The sequence below is a fragment of the Diaporthe batatas genome, assembly GCF_019321695.1.
Source record: "Diaporthe batatas strain CRI 302-4 chromosome Unknown Contig00006, whole genome shotgun sequence".
NCBI lineage: Eukaryota > Fungi > Ascomycota > Sordariomycetes > Diaporthales > Diaporthaceae > Diaporthe > Diaporthe batatas.
In genome coordinates this window covers 420,678-448,185 of record NW_025408553.1, presented here as the reverse complement: position 1 = coordinate 448,185, position 27,508 = coordinate 420,678, and the positions used below count along the sequence as shown (strand labels likewise).

The following is a 27,508-nucleotide window of genomic DNA, read 5'->3' as shown; positions in this document are numbered from 1 at the left end:
GCGTGCACTCGAACTTGTTGCAATTACATATATAGGAAACTGCTCTTTGTATTTAGCGGAGCCTCATTGTCACTTCGAAATCATAGGAAGACTAAATAGACACAACATTGACAAAAAGATTATTGGGCAACCACGGATATGTGGTTTCGCTTCTATTCCGTATGTGGTTTCGCTTCTATTCCGTATGTGGTTTCGCTTCTATTCCGTATACGTCCGAGGACATACATGGCGCCTTCATACGGTGCAACCACGGATATGTCCAATGAATGCTGGTCTCGGCTTCCAATTGTAGACAGAACATTACATACATACCTAGGTACCTAGGTACCTAGGTAAGTAATCAAACAAAAACTTGTTGAAGGTTACCTTCTCGTGCCATATATGTTAAATACAATGTGAAAAGCAAGACTTGCATCTCATATTCTCCCAATACGACTCTAGAAAGAATGGATGAGGCCTTGGAATTTCCATATAGGGCAAACTGAAAACACATGTAAGTACCTTGAGGACTGAGCGTAAATAAAAGACCTAGACAATCTTGAAGCACATGTAACAAACACAACTGTGGCGCTCAAGCAGACGGGCATTGTTTTCAATCATCTTCATTGGCTCATGAAGGTATGCTAATATCTTAAAGGCAGAGTACCACAACTAGGATGTGCGTATCTAATAGTCGTCCAGTGAAAACTCTAAAACATTTTCAGCCAAGTTCAGGCCTCATCTATAGATCAGCACTCATTCTTCTCATAAATCCAATAGATGCAACCCCAACATATACTCAGCACATCCAAGAGAACACTCACTCCTACCCTCTTGCAAACCCTATCCAGAACAACTTGTCCCACCCCAAGAAAGAAAACATATCAGAAAGCAAAAGGAATTGGTACAGTTTTATCCCCCTCCTCACTGAGCATCACCGCCAGAAAGGCTCCTCGCCCTGACAAGCCCACCCTTGTCCAGCACAATCTCGAAGTCGGCGTCTTTGACCGCCTCCACCCGATGCGCGATGGTGATGACCGTGCTCTGCCGCAGCTCCTCCCTGAGGACCTGCTGGATGTAGAAGGCCGTCTTCTTGTCGATGCTCGCCGTCGCCTCGTCCAGGATCACCACGGGGCTGCGGCGGAGCACCGCGCGGCCGAGGCCGATGAGCTGCCGCTGGCCCTGCGACAGGTTCTTGCCGCCGCCGTCGATGCGCGTGGACAGCGAGAAGGCTGAAGTATTTTGCTTGATATCGCCGTGGCCGTTGCCGTTGGAGACGTTATTAGCATGCCCATTCGTGCTCGGCTTCGCAGTATCGCCGTTGATGGGGTGCTCATCCGTCTCGCTGGCTCCAACACTGGCGTTGTTACTGCTGGCGTTGGCGCTGGAGCTGGAGGCGGAACTCTCGCTGTGCGGTTCACATGTGGGCTGTGAGCCGCCTGGTGTGATTGAGCCGCTGGCGAGGCCATCCTCAAGCTCGTCTACCGCGCCGAGCACCCTCCTCAGTACCAGTTCACATTCCTCGTCGGAGTGCTCGCGGATAGGATCCAGGTTGTCTCTCAAGGTGCCTGGGAACAAGACTGGGTCCTGTGCGACAAAGCTGATGCGCCGTCTCAGCGCGTGCTTGTTCACCGTGGCCACATCGACATTTCCTATCCTGATGCTTCCCAACGTGCTTGTGGACTCATCGTACTCGGGCAACATCGTCCCCAGAAGCGTTAGCGCAAGTGTGCTCTTCCCACTACCGGTTGGGCCTGTGACCGCGACGGTTGCGCCGGCAGGGATGCGGAAACTCAGGTTGCGCAGCGATGGATCAAGACCCTTGGCATACCGGACCGTGACATTGTCAAATACGATGTCATCATCGTAGCTTGGCCATGCCGCAGGGGGGTCAAAGTCGCCGCGAGGTTCCTCCTCCAGGTCCATGAGCTCAATGACACGCTCAACAGATACAAACTGCATCTGCAACTCACCGTATTTGCGGCACATGTTGTGTGTGCAGGCGACGAAGTTCGCCGCCGCCGCGAGGACAAAGCCGACTGTGCCGGCTCCGAGGCCAGTGAACAGGGCCGACATGGTCAGGATGAAGGTGGAAAGCGCGGACAGGGTATCGAATCGGAACATGAGCCACGCCTGGAGCGACCAGTAGAAATGATCCATCTGCTGGAAGGCGTCGGTTGTCACGATGATGCGGTCCTGGAAGTGCGGCTGTGCGCGAAAGGAGCGCACCGTTGTCAGCCCTTCGAGAAGCGTTCCAAAATTGGACATGAGAGGCGATAGGGAGACCATCTCGAGGCGGCGGAGTGACTGCGAGGCGGGTAGAAAGCGCAGGAAGATCATGACGAAGAGTGTTGTCATAACAAAGGCGATGGCGAGAAAGACAGGCGCAGTAGAAGCGATGACGAAGAGACTCGAGGACCAGAACATGAAGTACCATACAACATCGCGGATTTGTGTGACAATCTGTCCGTCTATGGTGCCAATATCGCTCGTGAGTCTGTTCATCAGCCTTCCAACGGGAGTGACATCGTAGAAGCGGAACGTCGCATTCGCAACCTTCAGCATGACCTGTTCGAAAAGGTGCTTGCCCGCGGTGTAGATGAGGAGCACGATGGTGAGATCGGACAGGACGAAGGAAATGAACTGTAGAAGGGCAATTATGAAGAACCAAAACAGCCAAGGGCGCACATTGACGTCGGGGGGCGGGAGGTCGAAGTCGATATCCAACCAGTCTTTCGGGGCAGCGGCGGCGCCGACCGGGGACATATTAGCCGTGCGGAAGTTATACTCTGGCTCGTTGCTTGCGGCGAGATAGACTTCGGATGACCCTCCCGGTTCGTATGATTCACCCCAGACTTTGAGGAAGTAGAAATGCGTCAATCGCGACACTCGGAACATGATGAATAGGAGAATTAGTAGCCCCCAGTACCACAGATTGCCTGCTTTAATGTACTTCCAGTACACCGAAGCCATGACGCCTCCATGGGCGCGGTATTCTTCTTCGATAAACTTGTCAGGAATAACATCGTCGTCTCCCTCAGCTGGCTCATCCTCGTCAATTGACTGCCGGCGCTGCCCATTTTTGGCCGCAAAGTGGAAAAGCTCCTGGTGATTCTTGATTTCCTCGCGCGAGATGACATTGACCGTCCCGGCTTGTGATACCTCGAGTACTTGATTGGCATGCTGCGTCAAGAGATCCATCCTGTGGGTGACAAATACGACCATCCGCCCTTGCATAAAAGTCTTGTTGGTCAAAAGATTCTGTAAAATCGCTTCGGCGGTCTGATGGTCCAGTGCAGCTATGGGGTCATCAAGCAGCAAAATTCTGGCCCTGCTGTAGATCGCTCTCGCCAAAGCCACTCTCGCCTTTTGTCCACCAGAGAGTCCGACACCATTCTCACCGATCATAGATAAGTCTCTAGCTTTCCATTTATCCAGATCAGGCATCAAGCAACAGGCTGTGAGGACCTGACGATACCTGGCCTCGTCGTATCCGGAAGAAAACAAGATGTTCTCGCGAATACTCATGCTCTGCAGCCATGGGGTCTGCGCGCAGTATCCGATCATCTCATTTGGCACCGTTCTCCTTCCCCCACGGTCATCCAGTTCGCCCAAGATTGCATGCAGCAGCGCTGTCTTGCCTGAGCCGACCTTGCCACAGATAGCAGTGACTCCTGGTCCGGCCTCGAAGGAGACGTTGGAGAGGACTTGTTTATGAGCCGGAGAGCCTGGCCACGCGAACGAGGCTCTTTGGAATGCAATTTTGAGTTCTCCCAGTCGCTCTGTGCGAGCCTCTCCGTACGCTCCCGCTCCCGAGCCGTATTCCTCTTCTTTGTTCAGCTCCGCCATGAAGCTCTCGATCCGTCCCATGGCCACCGAGGCATTCAATAGCACCGTGATGAGCCCAGGCAACTCGTTAAGACTCTGATTGAGCATTGTGAACAGATTGAGCGCCGGGAAAGCAACATCAATTCGCAACGGTTGTTGGCCGATGATAGTGTAAGCATAAAATGCAGCCACAGGGAAGAAATACGCCGAGATCTTGTTCGTCGCCGCGACGGCCTTGCTGAGCAGGTTGACGATGACCCTGTATCTCAGCTCCTTCTGCCGTGAGGCCAGGATGTTTCCCAACCACTTGTCCTGCCAGTCATACCATCGCAGGTGGCGGATAGCTTCGACAAATTGTGAAGTTATCTGCAGCTTGACATCGGTGACAGCACGACGGCCTCGTTCCCAGCTGACAAGGAAGCGGACGATGAAGGCGTTGAGAAACTGGGCGAAGACAATCAGCAGAACGCCGCCCAAAGCCGCCGGTCCAAGGATCTGCCAGATCAACACGATGGTAAGGACGAAACTCATCGGCTTCGTGACAAGATTGGCAAACTCCCAGAAACGCTGAGCAATCTCGTAGACGTCGTTGCGCATCAGGTTGAGAATCTTGCCCATGGATGCGGGGCCTGAGTTGAGTGCCTCGCCTTTATTTTTCTCTTCGCTGCCGTCCTCATCGACATCGCTAGGGAAGGTGAATGCTTTACGCATTAGGGTCTTTTCGTAGATCATGGTTATCATCTCGCCCCGAGATCGCTCGTAAGCTCGCCGACAGAACCAGAGGTTGAAAACACCAGACTGAGCGCCGACAAGACGAGCCAATAATATGAACACGCCGTAGACAACCGCTACATTCCGATTAGGATGCTCGCCCTCGAGGGCCGCGAGTAGCTGCTTCAGAAAGACGACTGGAACGAGGGAGCATATCAACTCCAGGATGCCCAAAAGTGTGGTGACTATCAGGTCCGGTGCGTTGACCTTGAATACGCGCGCGAGAACTGAACCGGGGACCTCTCGAAAAAGGCGATGCAGGCGACTGTGCTGGAACTCGAGCGGCAAAGTCCACACATCCTCATCATGAAGCTGTCTCTGACACCCCAATTTCACGATTGGCGACATCCAACCGACGGTCATCCACTGCCAAAGGGTGAAATTATCCTCCGGGCTGCGCAACTTGACCGTGGGTGTAGAATACGGATCGCAGATGCCCTCGTTGTGGAGGAGCGGGTCGCGCATTGGCATGTTGACAATGAAAATGATCGATACCAAGGGGTTCACCATCTCAAATCCCCATATCCAGACAGCAGACCTGGGAAAGACTTGTAGGATAGTGCTGAACATGACGAGCTGTACGAGTAGCAGCGCGACTTGCAGCACAAGAGCCGGACCCGGGGTGGACCGTGGCCTTTCTATCAGCAGTATGATAATGGTAATAACCTCCCTCCAAGTTAGTACCGGCTTGATGAGAGACTGGTTTTAGCGAGTGCTCACATGCGGTATCAAGGGGACAGAGAACAGTGGCCCTGCGTCAGGGCTCAGCGTAGCCAGAATGCTGATCACGAGGCCCATCGTCGCACTCAAGATGAGCGTGACTGCCGGGACGCTCCATGATCGCTTCTTGATTGGGATGAGGTCGGTCGAGATGCCTTCTGCCTCCCCGGGCTCCTCGGCTGCGAAGTCGCGGAGCCAGAGCCCCCTGCGGTTCCAAGCAGGTCGAAGACCATACCTCACAATTGGAAAAAGCAGTGCCAGTATTGTGGGGATCCATGCAACCGCGCCGACACATTCCCCAAAGATGGCGCGCTCATTAATCTGCAGGTATCCGTCAGCCAGGGGCCGTGCCGATGTCTCGACCCCGGAGGGCGCAGACGGACCAGGCCTGAGCTCTGCCAGGAACGGATGTACCTACCCAAAGCCGATCGCAGCAGTCAAGACAGGGGCGCAGAATGTCCCACGATAGGTAGGACCGGTGCAATGGGGGTGAAGCCATCATGACACAGTGACAATGAGTGAACCGAGCAGGCAGATATACACGGCAAAGTCATGATTCGCACGCGGCAAGATCGAGAAGGAATCCACGGAGACGTCCCTAACCTAGGAAAAGATGTTGCGACAGCGGCCGAAGAGGTAGTATTCTACGACAATCAGTCCAACACACAAGGCTCAACGGGGACAAATCACGATTTGCCTCCGTGCCTCTTTCTTTACCGGAGTAGCGGTCTGGGCCCGGACGGCCTGCAGGTTGGTTGTCTGTCACTTACTGGCACTCTCAGTGCTGACTGCGTTGCTGCAAGAAACTGGCACCGTCTGACGGGAGCTGCGGGGATGGTCAACCGGCCCCAGTCGCTGCCAGGTAGGGAGCTTCGCAATTCTCGGCAGCCGGTGATGGACAAAGCCACAGAGCCAGTGGAGAATCCCGTTCCAGACGGCAGCAATGGGCCCACTCTTCCCAGTGCTACCGGATATTGGTGGCATTGCTAGCGTCCCATTGACGCCACTTCTTCGTGCGCTTGTCCCTCTGGCGCGAATCGTCAGAGTTGGATTCTCCTCCCCAGTTTGCCAGCCCTGCAGGCCTTGCTCAAACGTGGGCCGAAAGACACGTTACGTCGGCTGCTGGCAACTCTTGTCGGGTCAATGACTCGAAACAAGACGCGATGAGCCTCCCGCATCTTGAATCGACCTTCATGTGAAAGCCGTCGCGGTCCGTTGCGACACGAGTCGAATGGTGAGGGCCATGTCATAGAGCCCAGCCTAAGACACATCACCGCCGGAAACGGTTGCCACCTGCTGAGTGCCACACCAGATGCAAGGCATGGCACACTCACATGGCAAATTTGGAGATGAGATGTCGTGTCGTTCGACTGCTGGTATGTAGTAAGAACTTGCAGCCGCATCCTGTGCGTCCGGCAACCTCTCGGAACGCATGCCGGACGCACTTGGCGACGCCTACAGTCGATTGCCTTGATGCGGCTATCTTTTCAATGGCATCCTCGGCGCCGCACCCGCGTTCTAGCGGGTCCTATGCCGGTGCCACAGCGTCGTGCGTCGTCCTCGCCGGCCGTGGTCTCCGCCCGATCAATGGCCTGTATCCTGGGACTACTGCCGTGGTACATCGTATTGAGGCTGTCTGGCTACGGAGGCGGAGACTGCCCAGGTGGTTGACCGAGGACGTGCTCGTCCGCAGCCAGATAAGTGACCGGTCGGAAAGCCAGCCGCAAGGCACTATTCGTGCAATGCTCCGCGGATTCATTGAGGGTTGCACAACGTGGACTAATGCTGCTCATAATTCTTTGTCTCTTCTTCGTGCTCAAAGTCAGACACTACTGCACCCAAGGCTGACCACCGGGTACAGCACCCAGCCGGGCTGCGCATTAGTTATCAGATGCCCACAGTCAGTGGGCGGTAGTACGCTGCAGTACAAGAAGTGCACTTTGTGATCTCTCACAAAATGATTCCCATCCTTTTCAAGTTCCTTTCCCGGAAATAATATCCGATCCCAAACGCCGACGCTCCCAGAAAACAATATGTCAAATTGTGAAAAGTGATGTGAAGTAGTCCGACTAGCCATAGGTTAAGCTCGATCATAATTCTGTGGGTCACCGTGCTGGGCGGTATGGCTCGTAGCGTCTCGGCTCCTGTGGCATTTGAGTTGGCTCCTGCGCCACATGGGGCAGCTGAGAGTCCCAGTCTGCCCCGGAGTATCTGGATGTTGGTGATACCGTAGGGGAGATGACCTGTATCGCAGGCATCTCGACTGCTGCAGACGGCGACATGGAAATAGGCCGCTCGCCGTCCGTCGACATCTCATGGATAACCGGTGGCGGCTGATGCAAATTTCCAAATCCCGGATTCTGTTTGACGGCCTCGAACGCGCTTGGCGACCACGGTATTGCTTGGCCGTCTGGAGAGGGGTGCCAGCTTCCGCGAGGGTCCGACGCAGTTCCTAGATCTGATACCGTCGTCGACTGGTAGCTCGCGTGTCCGCCTAGATCGGGGCTTCCGTAGGGCGCAGGGGCCTTGCTCATCCGACTATAGGGAGACTGCGCACCCATGACATGTACCTCCTGGTAAGCGGCACCATTCCTGCGTTTCCTATATCGAAACAAGATGAATGCGGCGGCGACGAGGACCGCAACCCCCCCAGCAACCGACCCAGCGATGACGGCGATCCTTGCACCGCCTGACAATCCGGCGTCAGTGTCTTCCGGGGGCGGGGAGGAAGTAGCCGCTGGGGTGGTTGTTACTGTCGCAGTGGTCGTGTGGCCAGCGCTGGTGGTAGTCATGGTGCTTTTCGTAGCCGTGTTACTGGTGGTGGTCTTGGCTGATGTGGTTGTGGAGAGGCTTGACAGTTCTGCCATCCATCCCTTTTTGGAGATGGACAATGGCGTGTTGGAGTCGGAACAGTGGAGGCTCAGGGCTTCCCAGGTGCTCTCCATGTCGTCCGGGTCTTCTCTGGCTATGCATTTTGCAGCATTGGTGACAAAGTCCCCACCGTTGCTGCAGAGACACTGGTTCATCTGTGGCACGGTATTGCCGCTGCAGCGCGAGTCGTCCGAGGCATCGTCCAAGCATTGCTGCGTGCCCGAGGGATAATCCGAGAAATCGTTCTTGACTGCTCTCCTGTGGACTGCTGCCGACGACAAGGTCGTAAGAAACAGCGGCAACAGAAGGGGCAGTCTTAGTTGCGACCTGAGCTGCATCGTGGGTAAGGTATCTATGGCGCGGCGAGTGGGCGGGGAGTGGGGGCCGGTTGAGCTTATTTGGCGGGGCCTGCAAGACAGCAGAAGCAGATTGCACGATGTTGCCGAATATCGACAGTGACAGCGGAACAGTGCCTGGTCAATTGAGTGGTGTCGTCGACCGAAAAGGTCAGGAGCAAAACTGAACGGGCCTGGAGGGACTCTTGACTGTTTTCTCTGCGGAACAAAAGGGATTTAGACGCCCAGGTGCCGCTGCGGGCAGGAGGCCAACGGGCGTCATCAACAGTAATTAAGCATGCTTTGGGTAGGCGCTAGATGGCGTGCCTTCTGCTAGCACCAACAGGTCGGGCTGCGGCTGAGCTGCCCTAGCTGCGCGGGCCCACGAGGAGAAGGAGAGACTGACGGGACCCATTTTGCCAATCTCCGCAACGAGGCAGTCCGGCCGTGCCCTCTGACGGCCACAGCCATGGCCGTGGGCGGTGCTATGCCACGAGCATCGCCGCCAGTTGGTCGTGTCGGCTCCCGTCCAGTCCAGTCCGAAGTGGCTACCCCCAGCTGGTCTAGACTGCGATTGTGGCTGGCATGGCAGGCTGGCAGGCAGGCTGGCTGGCAGGCTCCTGCAGCAGCCATTCATCAGCATGGGATGCAGATCCTGCTAGGAAATGACCGCATGGGTCCAGGGGTCGAGCAGTTGGCCGACGTATCGCGGCATCGTCGCGTGTGCCGACCTGTTGTTTGTGCCAGATGCAGCCTGAGTCACCCGGCGGCAAATCCAAGTGCTACGGCATGGGTTAGCCGCCTGTGGAGACATGGAATGAGACATGGAATGCTACCGTGTGCACGGGAACAAGCAAGAGAAGAGGCAGGCAAAAGGCCTGAGAGAGGTGCTGTGCTGACTTTGTCTGCGGCGGGCGGGAGGATTGTGGCTAGGGCCCGCCCAAAAGGTGCAGGCAGCCACTTGAGCGCTTGTTGCTAAATATGGCAACGTTGCTTCGCCCTCCTCCTTCCTGCAAGGTACTTATCCCAGGTATCCTTACCCAGGCCGGCGGACTCCCCCCCACACGTGTTTGTTAAGATTCGGTGCCTAATATTTCCGCCTGTGTCTGAAGCCGTCGATCGATCATTAGGTCTCCTTGTCCAGCCACATTGGAATTCCACATTTGGCATCATTGATGGGCATTTGCGGCGATTGTTGAGGAAGTCCTCATCCACAGCAATATCTGCCGATCTGGAATGAAAAAAAAAAAGGTGGTGAGGCCGAGTGGGCTGATGAAATAAGCTGGATGCAGCAAGGTCAGCCCATCAGCCCCGAGACATAGGGAGACAACAGTCAACACAACCAGGTACTTAAGTAAAGAGTCACATACTCATGACCCAAACATGTCACCGAAAGACGTTGCTGACAAGCCATTGGTCGGCTGAGCTGGGTTGGCTTGTCATACAGTCGACTTCAGGATTCTTACAAACGGTACTGCCCGCTGTAGAAGTAAGTACCGGATCATTTCTTTGCCGCGTTGCTCTCTGCTTTTGACCATTTGCAATCACTCACTGACTGGCTGGGTGAAGCTGAAATTGAAGTCTTTTCTCGACCAAAGTCTCATAACGCCTTGAGGCTTCTGGATCCTGATCTAGATAGCAACCATGACAGCCCTGGAGGCTGTAATCAAGAACATTGTGGACAAGACTTTCTGGTCGATTTCGAGAGCAGAGTGATTCCCCCGTATTGCTGTGTTGTGTGTCAACTCCAGCATCTCGGTCACACTTTTGAACTGGCCAACTAGTGTGGACTGATCCCCATTGCTAGGTCATCGCGTCGCCACGATTAATCATCTGGCCCGTCTCTGAACCACGGGCAAACCCCAATTGAACATTTGAAGCTTCTCATCAACTCAACAACGCGTTCCACGCAGGTGACATCAGAGTCGCGAGACATGTGCTTGTTGTGGCAAAAGGTCGGCAAATTCTATCCAGGCGTGAGAGAAGATTTGTTGGCAAGAATCCAGAGTCAGTCCTGATCTCCTCTTCTACCATCCAAGATTTACAGTCTGGCTTCCGTCGGTCTTATCAGCGGTCTGTTAGAAGGCCTTTGGTTGCCGCCGATGTCATCCATGGCGCTCAGTCCGTCTCGGGGGTCGGCAATTGGGGATCGATATTATCGACATTAAGCTTACTCCATGCTGGCTCGTCCTCCCATGCTCAACCCCGCCTCCGACTCTCAGCACGAAACATGAAACACATGCAGTCGACTGGTCCAACCACAGCAACTCTCGCCCACCAATTAGCCCTTCATGTCCCTCGTGGCGCCCCGGTGCAACCAAAGCCCCCATGACAACCCAAGGTTTGAGCTATGAAGCTTCATTCATGCTAAGACTTTCCCAGGTCCCAGAGAAGCCCCCGTTGAAGCCCCTCCCGCGTCCTAGGTCCCGCCTTCGCCCTGGTCATGTCATCGGCAGCCGTTCGCTTGGGGCCATTCTTCTTGACCGCAGACTAGATTGGAGTTCGAGGTTCTGCGCTTGGGGATTGGTTCGTCTGAGGTCGAGCACCGACGACATCTACCACCCTGTAATGCTTGGATCATGCATGCGTGCTGTTTCCGTCCACAAGTACCCTAGGTATCTACCTGCCTAGTAGGTAGGTAGGCTCGAGCCTCTCGACTCCAAGGCTTCCCTTGGTGTGCCCCTTTTCCACTTCCTCACTACCACCCAAGGTTTCTTCAACGTGCAATGCACCTACACGTCCCCAGATGGTAATGGTACAAGTTTGTATCATTCCTTATCTTCGTCCCACTCTCTATCCTACAGCTTGACCGCCAGGCCAACCTAGTCCCTGCCCGCGTCCCACGGAACGTCATCATCCCTCGTCTCCCCACAGAGCTGACTTCAGGTCCATCAGGTCTTGAAGTGCAAGAGCTGCCGCGATGCTGAACAACATCCTCACTTACGCCTGGCTCCTCGCCGTCTTTGACGTGTCCAGTCATGTGTGCGCCTACGAACCAAACACCGGTTCCATTGCCACCGGCGACCTGAGCGCAGCAGCCCCGTACGGACTCCCCGCGAGCAAGTTCCAGTCCGACACGGACAAGCCCGACGCGGCAGCCACCTTCAACGTCACCGGCTATGATGTCTCTGCCGACAGCACGCCCCAATCCGTCGACGGGTGGAAGCTCGAGGCAGCAGTCAAGAGCGGCGTGTCCCTGTCCGACGCTACCAACATCAGCGTTAATAAGGACCAGGTGTTTGAGGCTACTACTCTGTATATCCAGGCGCCCGACAACATGAAGTTCGCCGATACCTGGAGGATGTGTTCCGTGGTCTATCCTGGCCTGGTCAACAGCGTGGACTCCTCCACCGCCGTGGACGGCTCCTGCAGTGGTATTCTCTCGACCGAGTGTGTCCAGGCGCTTACAGTGGCCGCTGGCGGAGCGAATTCGAACGGCATGGACAAGAATGGGAACTGCACCGAGTTTGTCCTGCCCGCGAGGTGTACCGAAGCTTTCCCAAATGACAGTGTCAGGATGCAAGCCATAGGTATGTTGTCTCTACCTACCTACCTACCCAGGAACCTTGGGGTACAAATCAGTCCTCAAATGCTCTCCTGCGCCTACCCACCAACATGTCCGGCCAAGATCTCTGACAGCCAGCTACTCACAGCAATCAACCAAACCGTTCTTGACGACAAGCGGTTCTACGCGTACGGGAGCACGCCAGGCGACTCCGGGAACAGCACCGCGGCGGGCCAAGAAGCGCAGCAGAACGTCTGGCCCGTCGTGAACATCTTTGGTCACCTTTCGTCGAGCGGGACCCGGGACTCGACCAATGTAGGAGTTCAATGCGTTCGCGCGATCAACGGGACGACCGATAACGTCACATCTGGAGCAGCCCGTGTCGTGTGGGCAGCTGGTCACACGGCCAGCGTGCTAGGGGGTCTTGTAGTTCTGGGATGGATCATGGCGGTGTAGGTCCAGGCATTGGAGTCTTCAAAAGAGATTGGCTGTTCTTTTTCAAGCACACCCCGAGTGGGCTGCGAGAGGAATTTCTGCGAGGCAGGACATGTGGACCCTGCTTCGTATAATCGGTGATACCAAGTAGATTTCATTGACTGGAAGGGTACAGCAGCATTCTCGAATGCTATTACTGGTCGGGTCCACTATTTTCCCACTTCATGTGCTGCATAATCATCTACAGGCAAGCAAGGATCCTTGATCGTGTCTGTTTCTAATCTTGGAGAGCCTCTGCCATGACCGATACACAGGTCTCTGTACTTTGAGCCAAGCCACCACGCGCATATCGAAGCTGGCGACCCTTAATTACCGGCATGAAGTCCAGTATGGCATATGTCTTTGTACCTCACACGATGCCAGGAGAGAAGAACGTTTGAGCTTCTTTGATGTGATTCACAACCGGGATCTACAAGTATACTTGGCAAAAGAAAAGAAATGTACCCAAAAGCAAGTGCTAATCAAACCAAGCGAACAAGGAAAATATCTATGAGTTGTCCTCCTCTGGCTCGTAGCCCATATTAGAGAAATAGCCACCGTTCTACATAAACTCCCCTGTCTTTTATTTCAAGTGTCCTTCCCACCCCATGGAATCAAAAACAACGGCTTAAATCACATATCCCGGATTACAAGCTCGTCCCGTCCTAGACGCGCTCAAGGATCTTCGTCAGCTCCGCAGCGAAGCTATCCATCAAGCCCATGACCGCCGCGCGGTCCCCACCAAAAAGAGCCTCGTCGCCACTCGCCGCGACGCTGACCCCGCCGTCACGGACAATGACGTTGAAAAAGAACCTGTGTGGGCTGAGGTGGCCCGTCTCGAGCCCCTCGATCATCGAGTCCGCGGTGGTCGACGGCTCCGTGACGGTGAAGTACTCCGAGGCAAGGCGCTCGTCAAGCCTGTGCCTCTGGAGCACCGCGAGCCCGGCGTCACCTTGGCTGTTGCCGTCGTCGGTCTTGGCTTCGCCGGGGTAGAGGATGTTGATGTGCGCGTTGAACCTGGGGCTGAACCTCTGCGCGCCGTCCGACTGCGCGAACTTGGTGAGCTGCGCCAAGTGGCCCTGCACGAACTCGATCAGATCCTTGTCATTCGCGGCCGCTGACGCCTCGCCGAGATCAAGGCTGAAGGGGGTCGTGGTCATGGTAGGGGCGTTGGCGTCGGTCAGGTCTAGGGTCTGGGTCTCGTCCGCTGAGGACAGCGACCGCGCCGCGTGGTTTACGCCGAAGGTGGGCCGGGAGCATCCTGTGAGATTCTGCAGCGTCCTGGCGTACGCAAGGATGATGGCCGCTGAGGTGCCCGCCTTACCGGCTGTTTGCGAGAGTTTGTCGGCGGTGGCTTGTGGGATGGCATTTTGGCTTCTCACCTGGAAGTGAGGGCCAAAGGGCGAAGGTGAGGCCGCATCGTCTTGGTTGCCGAGCAGGGTGTCCTCCGCGTGTGCCAGGTGGGCTTCCCAGTACGAGTTCTCTGCACTAAGCTCTCTGATTGCCGTTATCTGGTGGACCGCGTCTATAAGCTGCGTGCGACGCTGCAAGTCGCCTCCAGCCAAGAGCCGGTCCAGGTCGTTGACGATCATCTTGATGCTCCATGCGTCATACAGTGCGTGGTGCAGTCGGAGCACGACAGCCTTGCCATCTGAGCCTTCGAGGAGAGTCAGTCGGGCTGGGGGCTGCCTCAGGCCCGTGGGCTTGTTATTGTCGTCGCGGACGCACTCTTCAACTAGGGCTTCAAGGTGTTTGGACAAGTCACGAAGCCTTGCGAAGTTTTCTGAAGGGGGAAACTGCTCGCTCAGAGTGACTTGGACGAGCCCTGCTTCCTCCACCTGTGTCTGCAAGAAGGTGGTTCTGAGTACTTCATGATTTCGGCAGAGCTGTGCCCAGCAATTTTCAACCGTCTGCTTGTCTAGAGAGTCGCCGATTCTGTAGACCCATGGCGCCTCGAGGAACCTCTTGCCATTGAACAGCCACTGCTCTAGGTGGGATCTTTGCCCCGGCAGAGCTGGGAGTACGGACTGCACAAGCTCGCGGTCTAGTCCCAGTCTTTGGGCTGCCTCAGCAAGCAGATTCGCCTGCTGTTGGGCAGTGAATACGCGCGGCCTAGTGGCTGATTGGACGCTCTTCTGGCCATCCTCGTGCCTGACATCAGTGTCTAGGCTCTGAGTCGAGGCCGCGATGATGATTTCGTTCACGGTCGCGCCCTTCATAATCTGGAAGACGCCCACGGTCATCCGCAAACGCTTCCTCAGGAGGCTTGATAGACGGATGGCCAGGATGGAGTCTAGGCCCACATTGATGAGCTTCGTGTTGTACCCGATCTCCTTTCCCTGGCTTCTCTTCCCAAGCACGCTTCTGACAACCTCCAAAACAGAATTGGCCTTGGTGGTAGAGGTATTCACCTCGGGCCGTGCGGTATTTGATTTCTCCCCCCTGGCGGCGGTGCTTTGCTTCGTGCTCTCCATGCGACTGACATCAAGCGCAGGCTTCTGCAAGTCGTCCAAAATGATCGATCTCACTGCAGCCTGTAGGTGACCTCCTAGGGTGTCCACCTCAGTCTTGGTCAATCTCGCCCTCAGCTTTCCCCTGAGTGTGTTATTCTCGATCCGGAAGCTGGTGATCAGATCATAGTCATCATAAACCGGCTGATCGTCACCATTGTTGGAATGTTCATGAACTGGCTTGAATAAAGATACTGAAGTACCAATTCTCCCATTGTCTTGGTTGCCGACGACGCCATCGAAGACGAACAGGCTCTGGAACAGGCTTGCGGGAAGTTCGTGGGCATTAGCTGCTGAGGATCGCCATGCCGTCTGCACCTTCCTCAAGGATGCCAGCGCAACGGATCCCAGAGCCTCGTCGCTCAGCCTCTGAACTTGAGAAAGCCCATCAGTCACGCTGTGTGTCTTGTCAAGCGTGACACGCATGGGCACCGTGTTGATTGTGGGGCCCACGACGGTCTCGACATCGTGTCCGCTTGAAACGACTTGTCCGAAGACGACGTCGGGTTGCCCGTACATGGACTCGGAGAGGACCTTTGCCCAGGCTAGCATCAATGCGGTCTTGGTGGTCACGCCGGCCGCCTTGCATCTCGTCTGGAGCAAGGACAGTTCATTTTCTGTGATGGTGAAGTGGAAAGCGGCCGATGCCGAGAGGTTCTCCAAAACTTCGAGGGGCTTGTAGCTGTAGCCACGTAGGAGATTGGCCCAGAAGGCTACGGACGCCCTTTGCGTCGTGGCAACGGCCTTTGCGAATGGACGGAACTTATGTTGCTGTCGCGCTTCAGTGTCGGGGCCTGGGATCTGCTGGCCGCCCAGGCGCCTCTTGTAGTTGTCACCCAGGATATTCCAGATAGTCTGGATCGAAGATGCGTCGTAAAGCGCGTGGCTTATCCTCAACTGGATCTTGCCCCCGCCAAGATGGGTCCAGCTGGCCAGGTCGCTCTGTTCAGTCGGGGAGACGATACCAAGCCATGGGGCCTCATCGTCCTGGGTGAGAATAAACCTGGTCCTCAGGATCTCGCACACCTGGACTGTGTCCTGAACAGCAGCGAAGAAGTAATCAAGACCCTTGGTGTCTGCCTTCAGTGCATCCTCTGACAGCTGCACTGTGTGGTTGTAAGTGTAGGCTCTGCCCGACGTGGCCAGTGAAGCACTGAGCATGCCCTCCTGGAGCGGCGTTGCCACGAACAGGAGGTCCTTGGCAAGCCGCCCCAATGTCTTTTCGTACTTTGTCTCGTCATCATCATTTGCATCTGCTGAGGTCTGGTCTGACCTCCTGGTGACGGCCTTGGTATTCGCCCGCGCCCACGCCCGCGCCCGCTGCAGCAGCCTCGCGGTGCCGTGGATAGTTCGGGCCTTGAGCACAGCATCGGGTGTCAGCTTGACCTTTTCGGACTTGTTGATTGACCTGACAAGCGGGAGGACAGTGATAGAGTCCAAGCCGATCTGATACAAAGACGTCGTCTTGTCCTTGCTGATATTGGATGGGTCGACGCGGAGGAGACGGCCTAGGATGTTCCGCACGCTGGCCAAGGCTGCTCCAAATTCGGCACCCGAGTCACTGTGGTCGTCTGCGTCTGGGATCTCGGGAGCGACCTCGGCCACCACATTTGCATCAACATCAACCGACAATAAGTCCCCCACTTTGGCCTCGTTCTCGACAGATATGAATGTGCCGACGGCTTTCTCAAACAGCCTCCCAACGTGTTCTAGATCTGACGCGTTCAAGACACCGGCGGAAGAAAGCATCAGGACAATCCTGCCATCATGGTGCAGGTCAACGTCGAAGGCCAAGGCCATGTCACCCCTGCTCTCGGTATGCAGAGCACTCATGCGGCCCGGAAGAAGCTCCGATGAATCTGCAGAGGGGATGAAGTTGATACTTAGCAGGCTGTCAAACAATCTGTCTTCTGAACCCGCCCAGCGCTGCACCTTCTCCACGCTCACGAGGGGCATCGGTCCCTGACAGGTGTCGACGTGAGTCTGGTAGACCCTCCGGGCGAACTCATGCAAGGTCTCGCCCTTCTTTAGGCGGAAAGCCTGCACAAGGGTATTGAGGCAAGGCCCGAGGAAGTCGTCCACCCCGCCTTCAACGACTTGGCTGAGCAAGGGGCGGAGTGACATGACAAACCCATACACCACGGAGGTCGTCTGCTTGGTGAGTTGAGACAGGCATAGGGCTGTTGCAGCCTGGAAGGTTGATGAAGCAGACACGATGGAACGCTGGGAGTTCAACTTTTCTCTGATCTGAGGCAGAGTCCAGGGAAGAGTTCGGACAGAACGAACCGTCTCCTTGCTGTCGTCAATGGGGCCAATATGGCACGGCCGGACGCCGCGCAACCTCTTTTGCCACAGGTCCTTGCAGGCTTCCAGCTGCGCGGGCGAGAGGACGCAGTGGGCAGATACTCTTGTGAGCACGTCGAGGCTCTTGTTGGCAATGGCCACGTGCCCCTGGGACGGGCTGCCGTCATAGGTCTGCCCAACCTTCTGGAGCAGCACAGCAATCGCGACACCGTCAAATAACGCATGGTGAATCCTCAGGGAGACGAAGGCATCGTCACCTTCATTTCTCAGCTGAATTCTGATAGGGGGTTGTGTGCTCATCTTGGCCACGATGTCAACGGGCTCTTCCCCTTCAGTCTCAAATGGCGTGGGAGACGGGGATCGGAGTACAACTTGGAAGACAGCACCATCATCCTCCCTTTGGACGAAACAAGCTCTCAGCATAGCCTCCGACGCGATGACCTGCTTTACTGCATTCTGCCATATGACAAGGTCTGTGCCTTGGGAAAGTCGGTAATTGAATTGTGCCACGTACGGGACTACCTTTGACTGCGACGATGAAGCGAACTCATGGTTATTTGCACTCATCCAAACCATAGATCGGGCGACCAATGCCGCTTGAAGGGGGATGCAAGGCAACACTGCTTCGACATCATCTCCGGACAGACCTGCTGGGATCTGGCCGGAGAAAACGGTTTCGAGACTGAGAGACCTGACTTCTTCCAGCCCGTTGTCTTCACCTGGGGTAAACTGCTGCAGGACTCCAGTAGTTTGCGTACTTTTATCGTCAGTCAGCCGGGCTATGGATGCTACCGTGGCTGAGGATGACAGGACATCAGGAACGCTGACCTTCGAGAACCCGCGCTTCCTCAGGAGAGCGACCAGATGAACAGCAGAAAGGCTGTCAATGCCGAGGCGAATGCTGCTGCTAGCCTCGCCACTGACTTTGTAGCCGACGACCTCCTCTACAGCTGCAACGACAAGGGACTCCTCGTCATTTAGGCTGCTCGAGGCGACGTCGACTCCAGAATCGTCAGAATCCTCACCATCAGAGTCTTGCGAGACCACGACATCATTTGCCAGCTTAGCCAGGAGCTTGGTGTCAACCTTGCCAGAAGCAGCCAGGTACGGAATTCTCGACACCCAGACTAGCTTGGGGACCATGAACGCCGGTAGCTTGGACTCGCACTTCTGGCCCAGGCTCTCCAGCAGCGACGACAAGGCCTGGCCAGGGTTCTGGAGCAGCTCAACCTCAGCAGTCATTTCACTCCTCAGGCGTGCCTTGCGCGCGACAAAGCCGAACAGCTGCTGCTGGTTTCCTTGACCCACGGCAACGGCAGCGGCGAAGTCCAGCTCACCTTCGTCTGCAGCCTGCTCCTTCAGGAAAGAGACAACCTCGTCTAGCTCGAGCCGCTGGCCACGTATCTTGGCTTGCTGGTCAGCTCTGCCCAGGAACTCCAGGGTGCCGTCGTGCATCATCCTCATGACATCGCCTGTCCTGTAAATTCTTGTCTCGGCGTCGGCCAGCAGAGAGGTCGTCTGGAAGCTCTTGGCGTTCTCTGCGGGTCTGTTCAGGTAGCCCAGGGCCACCTGAGGGCCGGAAATACAGAGCTCGCCCGGCTGGCCCCTCCTGGCTATGATCTGTTGGCCGTCACCGCGAGGCGCCAGCAAAAGAGCTTGAAGGCCCTTGAGCGGCAGGCCGAGGTTACGGGCATTGGAATGACGGTTCACAATATGGCCGAGGCAGCCAATCGTAACCTCAGTCGGACCGTAGAAGTTGATTAGTTTGGCACGCGAACTCTCGCCTGGGCTTGTCCACGTGTCCAGAAGCTCATTTGACGCCTTCTCACCGCCGGTCGTCACCACCCTGACGGAGGGCACCTCCTCCGGTCGAAGCCGTAGCTGCGTCAGCACAGAGGGTACGCTGCCGAAGTGTGTGATTCCCAGCTCGTTGATGACGTGCTGGAGGTTACCCAGAAGCGCGATCCGGTTGCCAATGACGACTCGGTAACCAAGATGCCAGGGCACGAAAAGCTGCGTGAGGTGCGGGTCGAAGGCCCTGGAGGTGAGGTTGAGGTACTTGCCACAGCCGCCTAGTTGTTCTGTCTCAGCCTCTGGAGAAGGGGTTTCAATCATGCGCAGGGAGAAAGAGGAGATGAATTGGCACAGGTTCCGGTTGGAAACGCGGACACCCTTGGGCCGACCAGTCGAGCCTGATGTGTATAGCAGGTAACCACCTTCACCGCGGTCGCTTGCAGACGGAGGCTGGAATGCGTTCATCTGCTGCTCGAGTATGAGATCCACCTCTCCGTCGCCCTCGGCAAGCAACAAGGCTGGAGGATCGTCGTGATCCATATCCAGCTCCTTTGCGAGCTCCTGGGTGGTAATGACAAGCTTCGCGCCAGCATCACGTATCAGCAGTTGCTTTCGTGCAAGTGGCAGGTCTTCGTCCACGGGGAGGTATATAAAACCTGCGCGGAAAATGGCTAGAGTTGCGGCCAGAGACTTGATGTCTCTGCCGAGATATAAGGCGACGACATCGTCCTGCTGGAGACCAACCTCGTGCGATGCTAGCTGGGAGGCAATGGCGTTGGTGAGCTTGTCTAGTTGAGCGTATGTGATGGTCTTGGTAGACGATGCGTCCCGCTCATCGTCGAGATCGTCGCTGGTGTGCACCTCCTCAGCTGCTATCCAGTCTGGGTACTGAACTGCATGCTTGGAGACGGCTTCAGTTGGATCAAAGCCTGTGTCTGTGGCGACCTCCTCAATTTCACCACTGATAGACACAAGGCGACGGTCCAAATGATTTTGCAGTTGGCTTAGAGGGAGTTGTGGGAATTGCTTCATGACCCTTGCCTGATCGATGATCTGGTCTAGCATGAGTTCCAACTGAGCTCGTGACACACGCCTCGCGTCACCAGTGAGCTCTACTTTGCCCTCCCCTTCGAAGACGTTGAATGCAAGAGGGTGCTCTACATTGAGTGAAAGCGCCTGATCAACCTCTCGGAACAGCTGCTTCTCAGTGCCGGCGCCGGCGTGGTCGTCATCAACGCTGGGGTCCGGATGATAGACAAAGACACCAGCGAATGGCGCATCGCCGCTTCCAGTGCCCTGATTGAGAAGCCTCTTGATATCCACTGGGTGCAGGTGGTGGGTAACACGGAAGAGATTGGAAGAATCACGCGCCATCTCAGCCCACAGCTCTTCAGCGGAGTTTGCATCGGCCCGGACAGCGAGAGGGAGGGTAGCTATGGCTGGCCCAACGACATTGGCAAGTTCCGGGTGGATCAATCTTTGCGATACTGTCTGGCCGAAGATAACGGCCTTGAGCTCGAGGTAGGATGCAAGAACACACCCAAAGGCTGACTGGAATAGGATTGGAAGAGCCGTTGGGGCACCAGAAGCCAGCAAGTCAGGGACAAATCTCTTCGCTCCGATTATCCTCTGTTCCTGCTTCTTCCTAGACTGCGTCAGGTCAGGGAACGGCGCATTCAAGACTCCCGCTGTTTCCCTGAGCCCATCAAGACGCTCAGTCCAGAAGGTGGTGGCCTCGTCTCTCTGGGCAGTGGTGGGCAGCAGACCGAGTTCCATTCCTCTGGAGAACTGTACCACATTCTCATGCACGGTATTGTTCTGCTGGTAGAACTTCGCAACTGCGTTGAGGATGGCTTCAGACGAATCATGGTCATAGAGCGCGTGATGCATGCTCAGCATCATCTTGCGGTCTTCCTCTGCGACTGTGACAGCCCAAGGGGAAGTCCCAGGCGTCAACTCCGTCAGGCCTGGTTCCTGGGCCCATCTCGCCAAGTTCTGGTCCTCGTCACTTGACAGCCACTTCCAACAAATTGCTGCTTCTTCCTGGACGATCTGGAGGATGGTGGCCTGGAGACCCTGCCGACGGGCCCAAGAGATGCCGTTGGTGGACTGGTCTTGTCCTTCGGCGACTGCATCCAGTTGTGCCAGAGGAACAAAGCTAGTGCGAAGGATGTCGAATGTGCTTGCGGCTGCGGTCCAAGCTGCCTTGAGGCGTTCACCGTCAAACGTATCAAGATGGCTCAGATCAAAAACGCGGTGGGCCCAATAGGCTCTGGGCTCACGCATGGTCTCGAATATGAGGGATTCCTGCATTGGGGTCGCCGGCAAAAGGAAGCTGTTTGGCCGGAGTGCGTCACCACGTAGGGTCTTTGAGAGGAGGTCGCTTATGGCAGCCACCCACGTTTGCTCAGTCGCTGTCGCAGCTGGAGCTCCGTTCGATTTGGTCTCGCAGTCCGCGAGCTTTTGACTGCCCTTCTGTCTACTGAGCACGACGTCGACCAGCTCGCCGAGGAACTCGCACTTCATGAGCTCAAGCACTCCGACTTGGACTTTGAGCTGCCGTCTCAGGGTCCAGGCCAACTTGGTGATCTGGAGGGAGCTAAGACCAAGCCCAGCCAGACTGTCACCAGGACCAAGAGGCCCGACTTCCACTTTGAGGTTCTCGGCGAGAACTTGCAACACGTCACGTTGTGTATCAGTCCATTGTGGCTTATCGGCGGCCTGGCCGTTAGAATCTCCGGCAGAGGCTCCTCCCACCAGGGCCTGCAGGTCTGAGCTTTTGTAGATCGCCTGCAATTCTTTACGGTCGACCTTATTCGATGCAGTTCTCGGCATAGTCGTGCTCAACACGACGACATGCCCCGGTACCATGTAGGAGGGGAGAATATCCCTGGCCTTCTTGAACACCTGAGCCTGGATGGCTTTCGTGTCGACATCCTCTTTTTTTACCGAGACGAAGGCGACGACGACCTTATGATCGACACTTTCCCTGTCTGGTCGTGGGAGATAAAGAGTCTCAACGTGCTCGATAGCATCATCCTCATCCTTGACGCTGGCGCAGGCAGCACTGATCTCGCTCAGCTCAATGCGGATACCTGTGATCTTGACGAGATCGTCATTTCTGCCTAGGAACTCAAATCCGTGGTCGTTAAGCCTCACCATATCGCCAGTCAGATAGATGCGCTCATCGATCCCTGGGCAACCTTGGATGAACTGGGAAGCGGTCTTGGCTGGGTTGTTCAAGTAACCTTTTGCCACCTGCGATCCACCCAAAGCCAGCTCACCGACTCCGTACCGCGGGACGAGCTCCCAACGTTTCTGGTCAGAACCAAGTACCGGCACCTGGTGGACGACGTATGAAGTGCACGGGCTGAGAGGAAACCCAACATTGGCGGCTTTGGCCTGGTCTCTGCTCCTGCCGTAGAAACGGCGCATGGTGGACACGACAGCGTTTTCAGCTGGACCGTAGGTGTTGTATGCGCGAGTAGTAATACCAGGTGCGGCCCAGGCCTCGGCCACGTCCTCGGTCAGCTTCTCGCCAATGAAGGTCACGTACTGAAGCGTACTGCCTCGGATCTCCTCCACGGCGATACTGGCACCAAAGCTAGGGGTCAGGTGCGCGTGCGTCGGGCGGGCCTTCCAGATGAACTCGACGAATGAGCCTAAGACGAGCTCCCGCGTGCCGCTGATGACGCTCCCCCTCAGGCCCCATGTGTAGAACAGGTCCTGCACGAAGACGTCGAAAGAGTAAGCCGAGAGCTGCAGCGTGCGTACTTGTTCAACCGTGGGGTCGTGCTCGACTTGGACCTGGAGGTCTTGCATCGCTTGTGCCGCAGCACTGTGCTGGATCATGACACCCTTCGGCTCGCCCGTCGTTCCGGATGTCCACAGGAGGTATGCCAGATCTGTCCCACTCAGGGCACCATCCTGAATTCCATCTCGCGGCTTCGGCTTGACTGCCGACGGCTTCGCATGTTGATCCACGAGAATGACACGCATGCCCTTCAAGCTCTCGCTGGAGAGACACGGCTCCACCAGGCTCCACGACTCAGTATTGGTCAACAATATCTTGCTTTCTGTCCTCGCGATGAGAGACGTCCGCCTCGCCACTGGAGATGTCAAATCAACCGGGCACCAGGCGGAACCGGCCTTCAGGACGGCCAACACGGCGACATACAGGTCAATACTCCGCTCAATGCACAATGGGATCACGTCAACGTTTTCCTCGCGGAGAACGTACGCCAAGCCGTTGGCGAGAGCGTCAAGCTCGGCGTAGGAGAGATTGATAGGAGGTGAATCTAGGGACGGGTAGAAGGTCAAGGCAAGTCTATCTGGCGTCTCCATGGCTTGAGCTTCGAATTGCCCGTGTAGGATTCCCAGGTGCTTTTCGTTATCGTTGACAAGGCCCTCTACCGGAGAGGCTGTTCCTTCGGCAGATAGGAGGCTTCTCGGCAGACGTGCGGGAAGTGATGAAATGGCATCGTCAGGCGAGGAGGAGATCATGATCTGCGTGAGAGCAGCCAGCTGCTTAACTATGCAGCTTGCCGATAGCTCCGAAAGCGTCTCCTCGCGGTACGTGAGCTTGAAGGTCAAGTTGGTAAACTCGCTTCGGCTGGGTGACAAGGGATCATTTGGAAAGACTTCGACGAAGATGGGGAAATCGTAGCGAATGGCAGGGTGGCGGACTTCAGTCCACGGCAGCGGAGAGAGTCCATTCCCGAGTCCACCATCTTCCACCGGGTATGCCTGAAGAGCCAGGGCGGTGTTGTACGGAAGAGTCTCGAAGACTCCATAAGATAGATGCCGGTGGACCAGAGCAAACTTGCCTTGCTGAGTGAGGCCGTCGACTAGCTGGTTGATGGTTTGAGTCTCAGGCAAGGCCACGCGGCATGGAACAACAGAGAATGTGGGCGCGTGTGTTGTGGTAGATAGGTGGCCCGATATCACGCTGCCAAAAGTGACATCCTCCGTGTCCGCCTCGGAAAAGAAATGTAGAAGAAGCGACCAAGACGCCTGGAGGATGGCAAGTGGGGACGCACCACCACCCAGGGCTTTGCTCCTATTCTCGAGAACTTGCCATGGGAGATCACTCTGGTACTGGACCACGCCACAGTCCGAAGCTGACTTAGTGGACTTGTTGCTGTGGACATTGTTGCCACTCAGCGTACCAAAAGGCTCGACCTCCCAGCCTTTCAATTGTTCCCGCCACAAGCCGTCCGTGTCCTGACCCACATTTGAATAGCACTCGAGCACTGCATCGTATATGCTTTGCCTCTGGAGAGTCTCGAGGCCTGCATACCGCCTGGCTATGTCGCACATAAGAACTTCGACTGACGCGCCATCACAGATGCAATGAGCAACACTGATGAGGAGGAGGCCATCGCTATCAGGAGAGGTCTCGTCCTCGACCACCTGGATGTGGTAGAGCCTCTGAGACTCTAGGCTAATGTTCTCTTCTGCCAGGGCGACCCATCGCTGCGCACCGTCCACGGACAGTGGCCCAGAAGCCTTTCGGTGGACTACTTGTGGCGCCTCGGCGTCAGTGCTCTTTGGCCGATTCCAGGCTTCCTGCGTCAGGATAATCTGGGCAAATGGCGACAGGGAATCGTCACATGGCAGCAGGACAGAGCGGTATATGGCCTGTCCCATCAAGATCTCATCGATGGCTATTTTGAGCGCTGGTGCAGAGACTTCCGGCTTGAGTCGCAAAACAGTGTGGCTGATGTATCTGGTCCTGTCCATCGCGAAACTGACTGCTAGTTGACTTTGTTGGGTAGTGGCTGGGAGAACCATTTCGATATCAGCCTCCCCGGCACCATCGAGCTTTTCCAGTACCTCAGAGAGGTGGTCAGATGAGAACTGTGCGAGCCGGGTGTGTATCCTGTCTTCTGAGGTGATATCAACCCCACTAGATAGCGACTGTGCTGATGACGAGGGGAAGAAGACGGAGCGTATGGTTGCTTTGCTGTCAAGAAGGAGTGCTAACGACGGTTGCAGATTTCTGTTTGACGACCCATGCCATCGCTTCCTGATCTCCCGCAACAGTCTCATGGCGCGCAGACTATCCACACCAGCATCTGCGAGAGGAGTGGCAGCTGAAACTTGGCTTCCTCCCAGAATGTCTGCCACGATGGACAGCAACTGTGCTTCCACTTCGGCATCATCGCCTGCCAGAGGCTTGAGCGCTTCGATTTCCTGGCTAGTTGGAAGTGCCGGCTGCAGATCTTCAAGGACTGCTCGCACATGTGCTGAAACTGCTTTACGGTCGACTTTACCGGACGCGGTCCGCGGGAGAGTCTCGACGTGGATCACTTTAAAAGGTCTCATATAATCCGGAAGGTGCCGTTCTGCTGCCTCTTTGCACCTTTGCATGACTGTTGCCTCAAAATCCGACCCTGGAGTGGTGACAACGAGGTTGACGACCCTCTCCGAGCCGGGTGCGGAATTCTCAGGCTTCCAGATGCATGAGACGGTTTCCAGCACGGTGTCAACCTTCGACATCAGCACGCTCTCGATCTCACCGAGCTCCACACGCCTGCCGCTGAGCTTGACCTGGTCATCAGATATTCTGCCCAAGAATTCGATGACAGGTCTGCCGGATTCATCCCAGACTATCCGGGCCCTGTCGCCTGTCCTGTAGAGCCTGCCCCATCCAGATGCGCCATCGTCATTGATAAAAGCCTTAGAGGTCTCATCAGGTCTGTTTAGGTAACCTATGGTGCTTACTTGCGGGCCGGTGATGAGAAGCTCTCCACTGGCGCCCATTGGTACAGGCTTGACCGCTGACTTGGAAGTCTCGTCCACAATGAGAACGCCGCAGGTCTCGAGGGGTGATCCAATCACAGAACCTCTTTGGCCATCGGACACATGCGGCTGTGCAATGCAGTAAATTGCTGTCTCCGTTGGCCCGTAGCCGTTGTATACACCACTAATCGCTGGCACCCCTTCCTTGTGGGATACGGGATTGTGCTGGGAGAATTCGCGTACTACGCGCGCATTCAAAGTCTCTCCGCCGAGCATCAGACCTCGGATGGACGAAGAGTCTAGCAGAGTGGCGAAACTGGGCGTGATGTTGGTGATGTCAGCCTCCAGCGTCGTGACAACCTTGTTGATGTCCTGCAGTGTCAGCTGGCGCGGGGCGCAGCAGAGGGTGGATCCGGTACTGAGCGTCCAGAAGATCTCAAATAGGGAGATGTCAAATGTTGGAGCTGCGCCTTGGAACCATCTGGTAGGTTTGTTCGCGCTGAGTGACTGGGTCAGGGTGGGAATGAAGCCGAAGTGGGCGCTCAGGGCAGACACGGTGCAGGCTACCGAGAGATGGGAAACTGCCACGCCTTTGGGCGTGCCGGTGGTTCCTGATGTGTACAAGATGTATGCAACATCGGTTTCTGCCACGCACAGAGCGTCATGCTCTTGCGGCCTTGCTATCTTCTGGTCGCAAGCTGCAAGATATGGGCTCACGTCAATCGTGGGTGCATTACCTGCGACAGCTCCGGATGATGCAGGTGATGAATCAGTAACGAGAAGAGCAACGGGCTTGAGGTCTGCCATTAATGCATCCACTCTCCCTGCCGGTGCGTCCACAGGAATTGGGCAGAAGGCCATGCCGGCCTTGAGAGATGCCAGGTAGCTCGTGTAGAGCTCTGGACATGGTCCTATCATCACCGCAACGGTATTGACGTTGGACGCATCGCCTGAAGCACGTGAGCCTTGCGCACGTAAAAGCTCTCTCGCCAGCGCATTTGCAGCATTTTCCAGCTGCTGGTAGGTGAATTGTCTCCTCCTGCCCGTCTCAAGATCCAGGAGGAAGTCTACGGCCGTTCTATCGGGCTGTTCATCCACACGATGCTCAAACCACCTGTGGAGGAAGGCCTGTTCATTCTGCGTTTGTGATGGCCCCTGAGACCCTGGCAGCAGCGGAACAGGCCGGGACTTCGGTGGGAAGTTGAGCACGGAAGGCAGCGTCCATTGCGTCCATTCGTTCTGGTCTCCGCCAGTCCGCAGATCGTAGATGAGATCCTCCATTATGCATCCCAGGGCCTCAAGCGCTGCTGCAGGCACGAGACTAGGTGATGCGCTTAGCCGTACATTGGGCACGTCAAGATGTAGCTGTCAAAGCGTGAGTACTTGGTTACAAGATGATCTGCACAGTTCCCCGAGTACCGAGAAACTTACCTTCGGAGTTTCGATAAGGTTGCTGTCTCCAATCGAGAAGTCTGTCGGAATCTCATCCGAAGTGTTGTGGTATTCGACGAATTCAAAATCGTCTTGGCCTGCATGCGCCAGGAGAAAGCCATTGCCGGAGGAGCTGCTGTGTTTCTGGATGCAGTATGCCTCCCCGTCCTCCAACACCACAACACGTGCTACAAGCTTGACAAAAGCCTTGATGCACGTGTCCACGTCGGGTCTGGGCGAAA

The 27,508-nt window shown here is 55.9% G+C and overlaps 4 protein-coding genes across 4 annotated transcripts; 1 reads left to right on the top strand and 3 right to left on the bottom strand.

The window, feature by feature from the left end:
• Nucleotides 1-593: 593 nt before the first annotated feature.
• KVR01_005794 (uncharacterized protein) lies at nucleotides 594-6,145 on the bottom strand. Its single transcript, XM_044784281.1, has 3 exons — nucleotides 5,717-6,145; nucleotides 5,299-5,619; nucleotides 594-5,244 (listed from the first exon to the last, which is right to left on the bottom strand). Exons 1-3 carry the CDS (start codon nucleotides 5,798-5,800, stop codon nucleotides 904-906), a joined length of 4,746 nt encoding a protein of 1,581 aa, XP_044644597.1. The 5' UTR covers nucleotides 5,801-6,145; the 3' UTR covers nucleotides 594-903.
• A 716-nt stretch (nucleotides 6,146-6,861) lies between these two features.
• KVR01_005900 (uncharacterized protein) lies at nucleotides 6,862-9,397 on the bottom strand. The gene has a single exon (XM_044786074.1). It carries the CDS (start codon nucleotides 8,505-8,507, stop codon nucleotides 7,404-7,406), a length of 1,104 nt encoding a protein of 367 aa, XP_044644703.1. The 5' UTR covers nucleotides 8,508-9,397; the 3' UTR covers nucleotides 6,862-7,403.
• A 142-nt stretch (nucleotides 9,398-9,539) lies between these two features.
• On the top strand, nucleotides 9,540-13,954 carry KVR01_006043 (uncharacterized protein). The gene is made up of 4 exons (XM_044790339.1): nucleotides 9,540-9,993; nucleotides 10,074-11,142; nucleotides 11,400-12,034; nucleotides 12,158-13,954. The coding sequence occupies exons 3-4, from the start codon at nucleotides 11,425-11,427 to the stop codon at nucleotides 12,463-12,465; spliced, it is 918 nt and encodes a 305-aa protein (XP_044644846.1). The 5' UTR covers nucleotides 9,540-9,993; nucleotides 10,074-11,142; nucleotides 11,400-11,424; the 3' UTR covers nucleotides 12,466-13,954.
• KVR01_006230 (uncharacterized protein) lies at nucleotides 13,149-27,116 on the bottom strand (the record flags this gene model as incomplete). The annotated part of the gene is made up of 3 exons (XM_044784481.1): nucleotides 13,149-14,327; nucleotides 14,391-24,972; nucleotides 25,078-27,116. The coding sequence occupies 3 exons, from the start codon at nucleotides 27,114-27,116 to the stop codon at nucleotides 13,149-13,151; spliced, it is 13,800 nt and encodes a 4,599-aa protein (XP_044645033.1).
• Nucleotides 27,117-27,508: the final 392 nt, after the last annotated feature.

What these genes read in the sequence shown, in the direction of transcription:
- KVR01_005794 (XM_044784281.1), bottom strand. Translation starts at nt 5,800, where the DNA reads ATGATGGCTTCACCCCCATTGCACCGGTCCTACCTATCGTGGGACATT. An exon ending in ACTGCTGCGATCGGCTTTGG is followed by an intron (nt 5,620 to 5,716) that starts GTAGGTACATCC and finishes GGATACCTGCAG; the next exon opens with ATTAATGAGCGCGCCATCTT. An exon ending in CTGTCCCCTTGATACCGCAT is followed by an intron (nt 5,245 to 5,298) that starts GTGAGCACTCGC and finishes ACTTGGAGGGAG; the next exon opens with GTTATTACCATTATCATACT.
- KVR01_005900 (XM_044786074.1), bottom strand. Translation starts at nt 8,507, where the DNA reads ATGCAGCTCAGGTCGCAACTAAGACTGCCCCTTCTGTTGCCGCTGTTT.
- KVR01_006043 (XM_044790339.1), top strand. Translation starts at nt 11,425, where the DNA reads ATGCTGAACAACATCCTCACTTACGCCTGGCTCCTCGCCGTCTTTGAC. An exon ending in TGTCAGGATGCAAGCCATAG is followed by an intron (nt 12,035 to 12,157) that starts GTATGTTGTCTC and finishes AGCTACTCACAG; the next exon opens with CAATCAACCAAACCGTTCTT.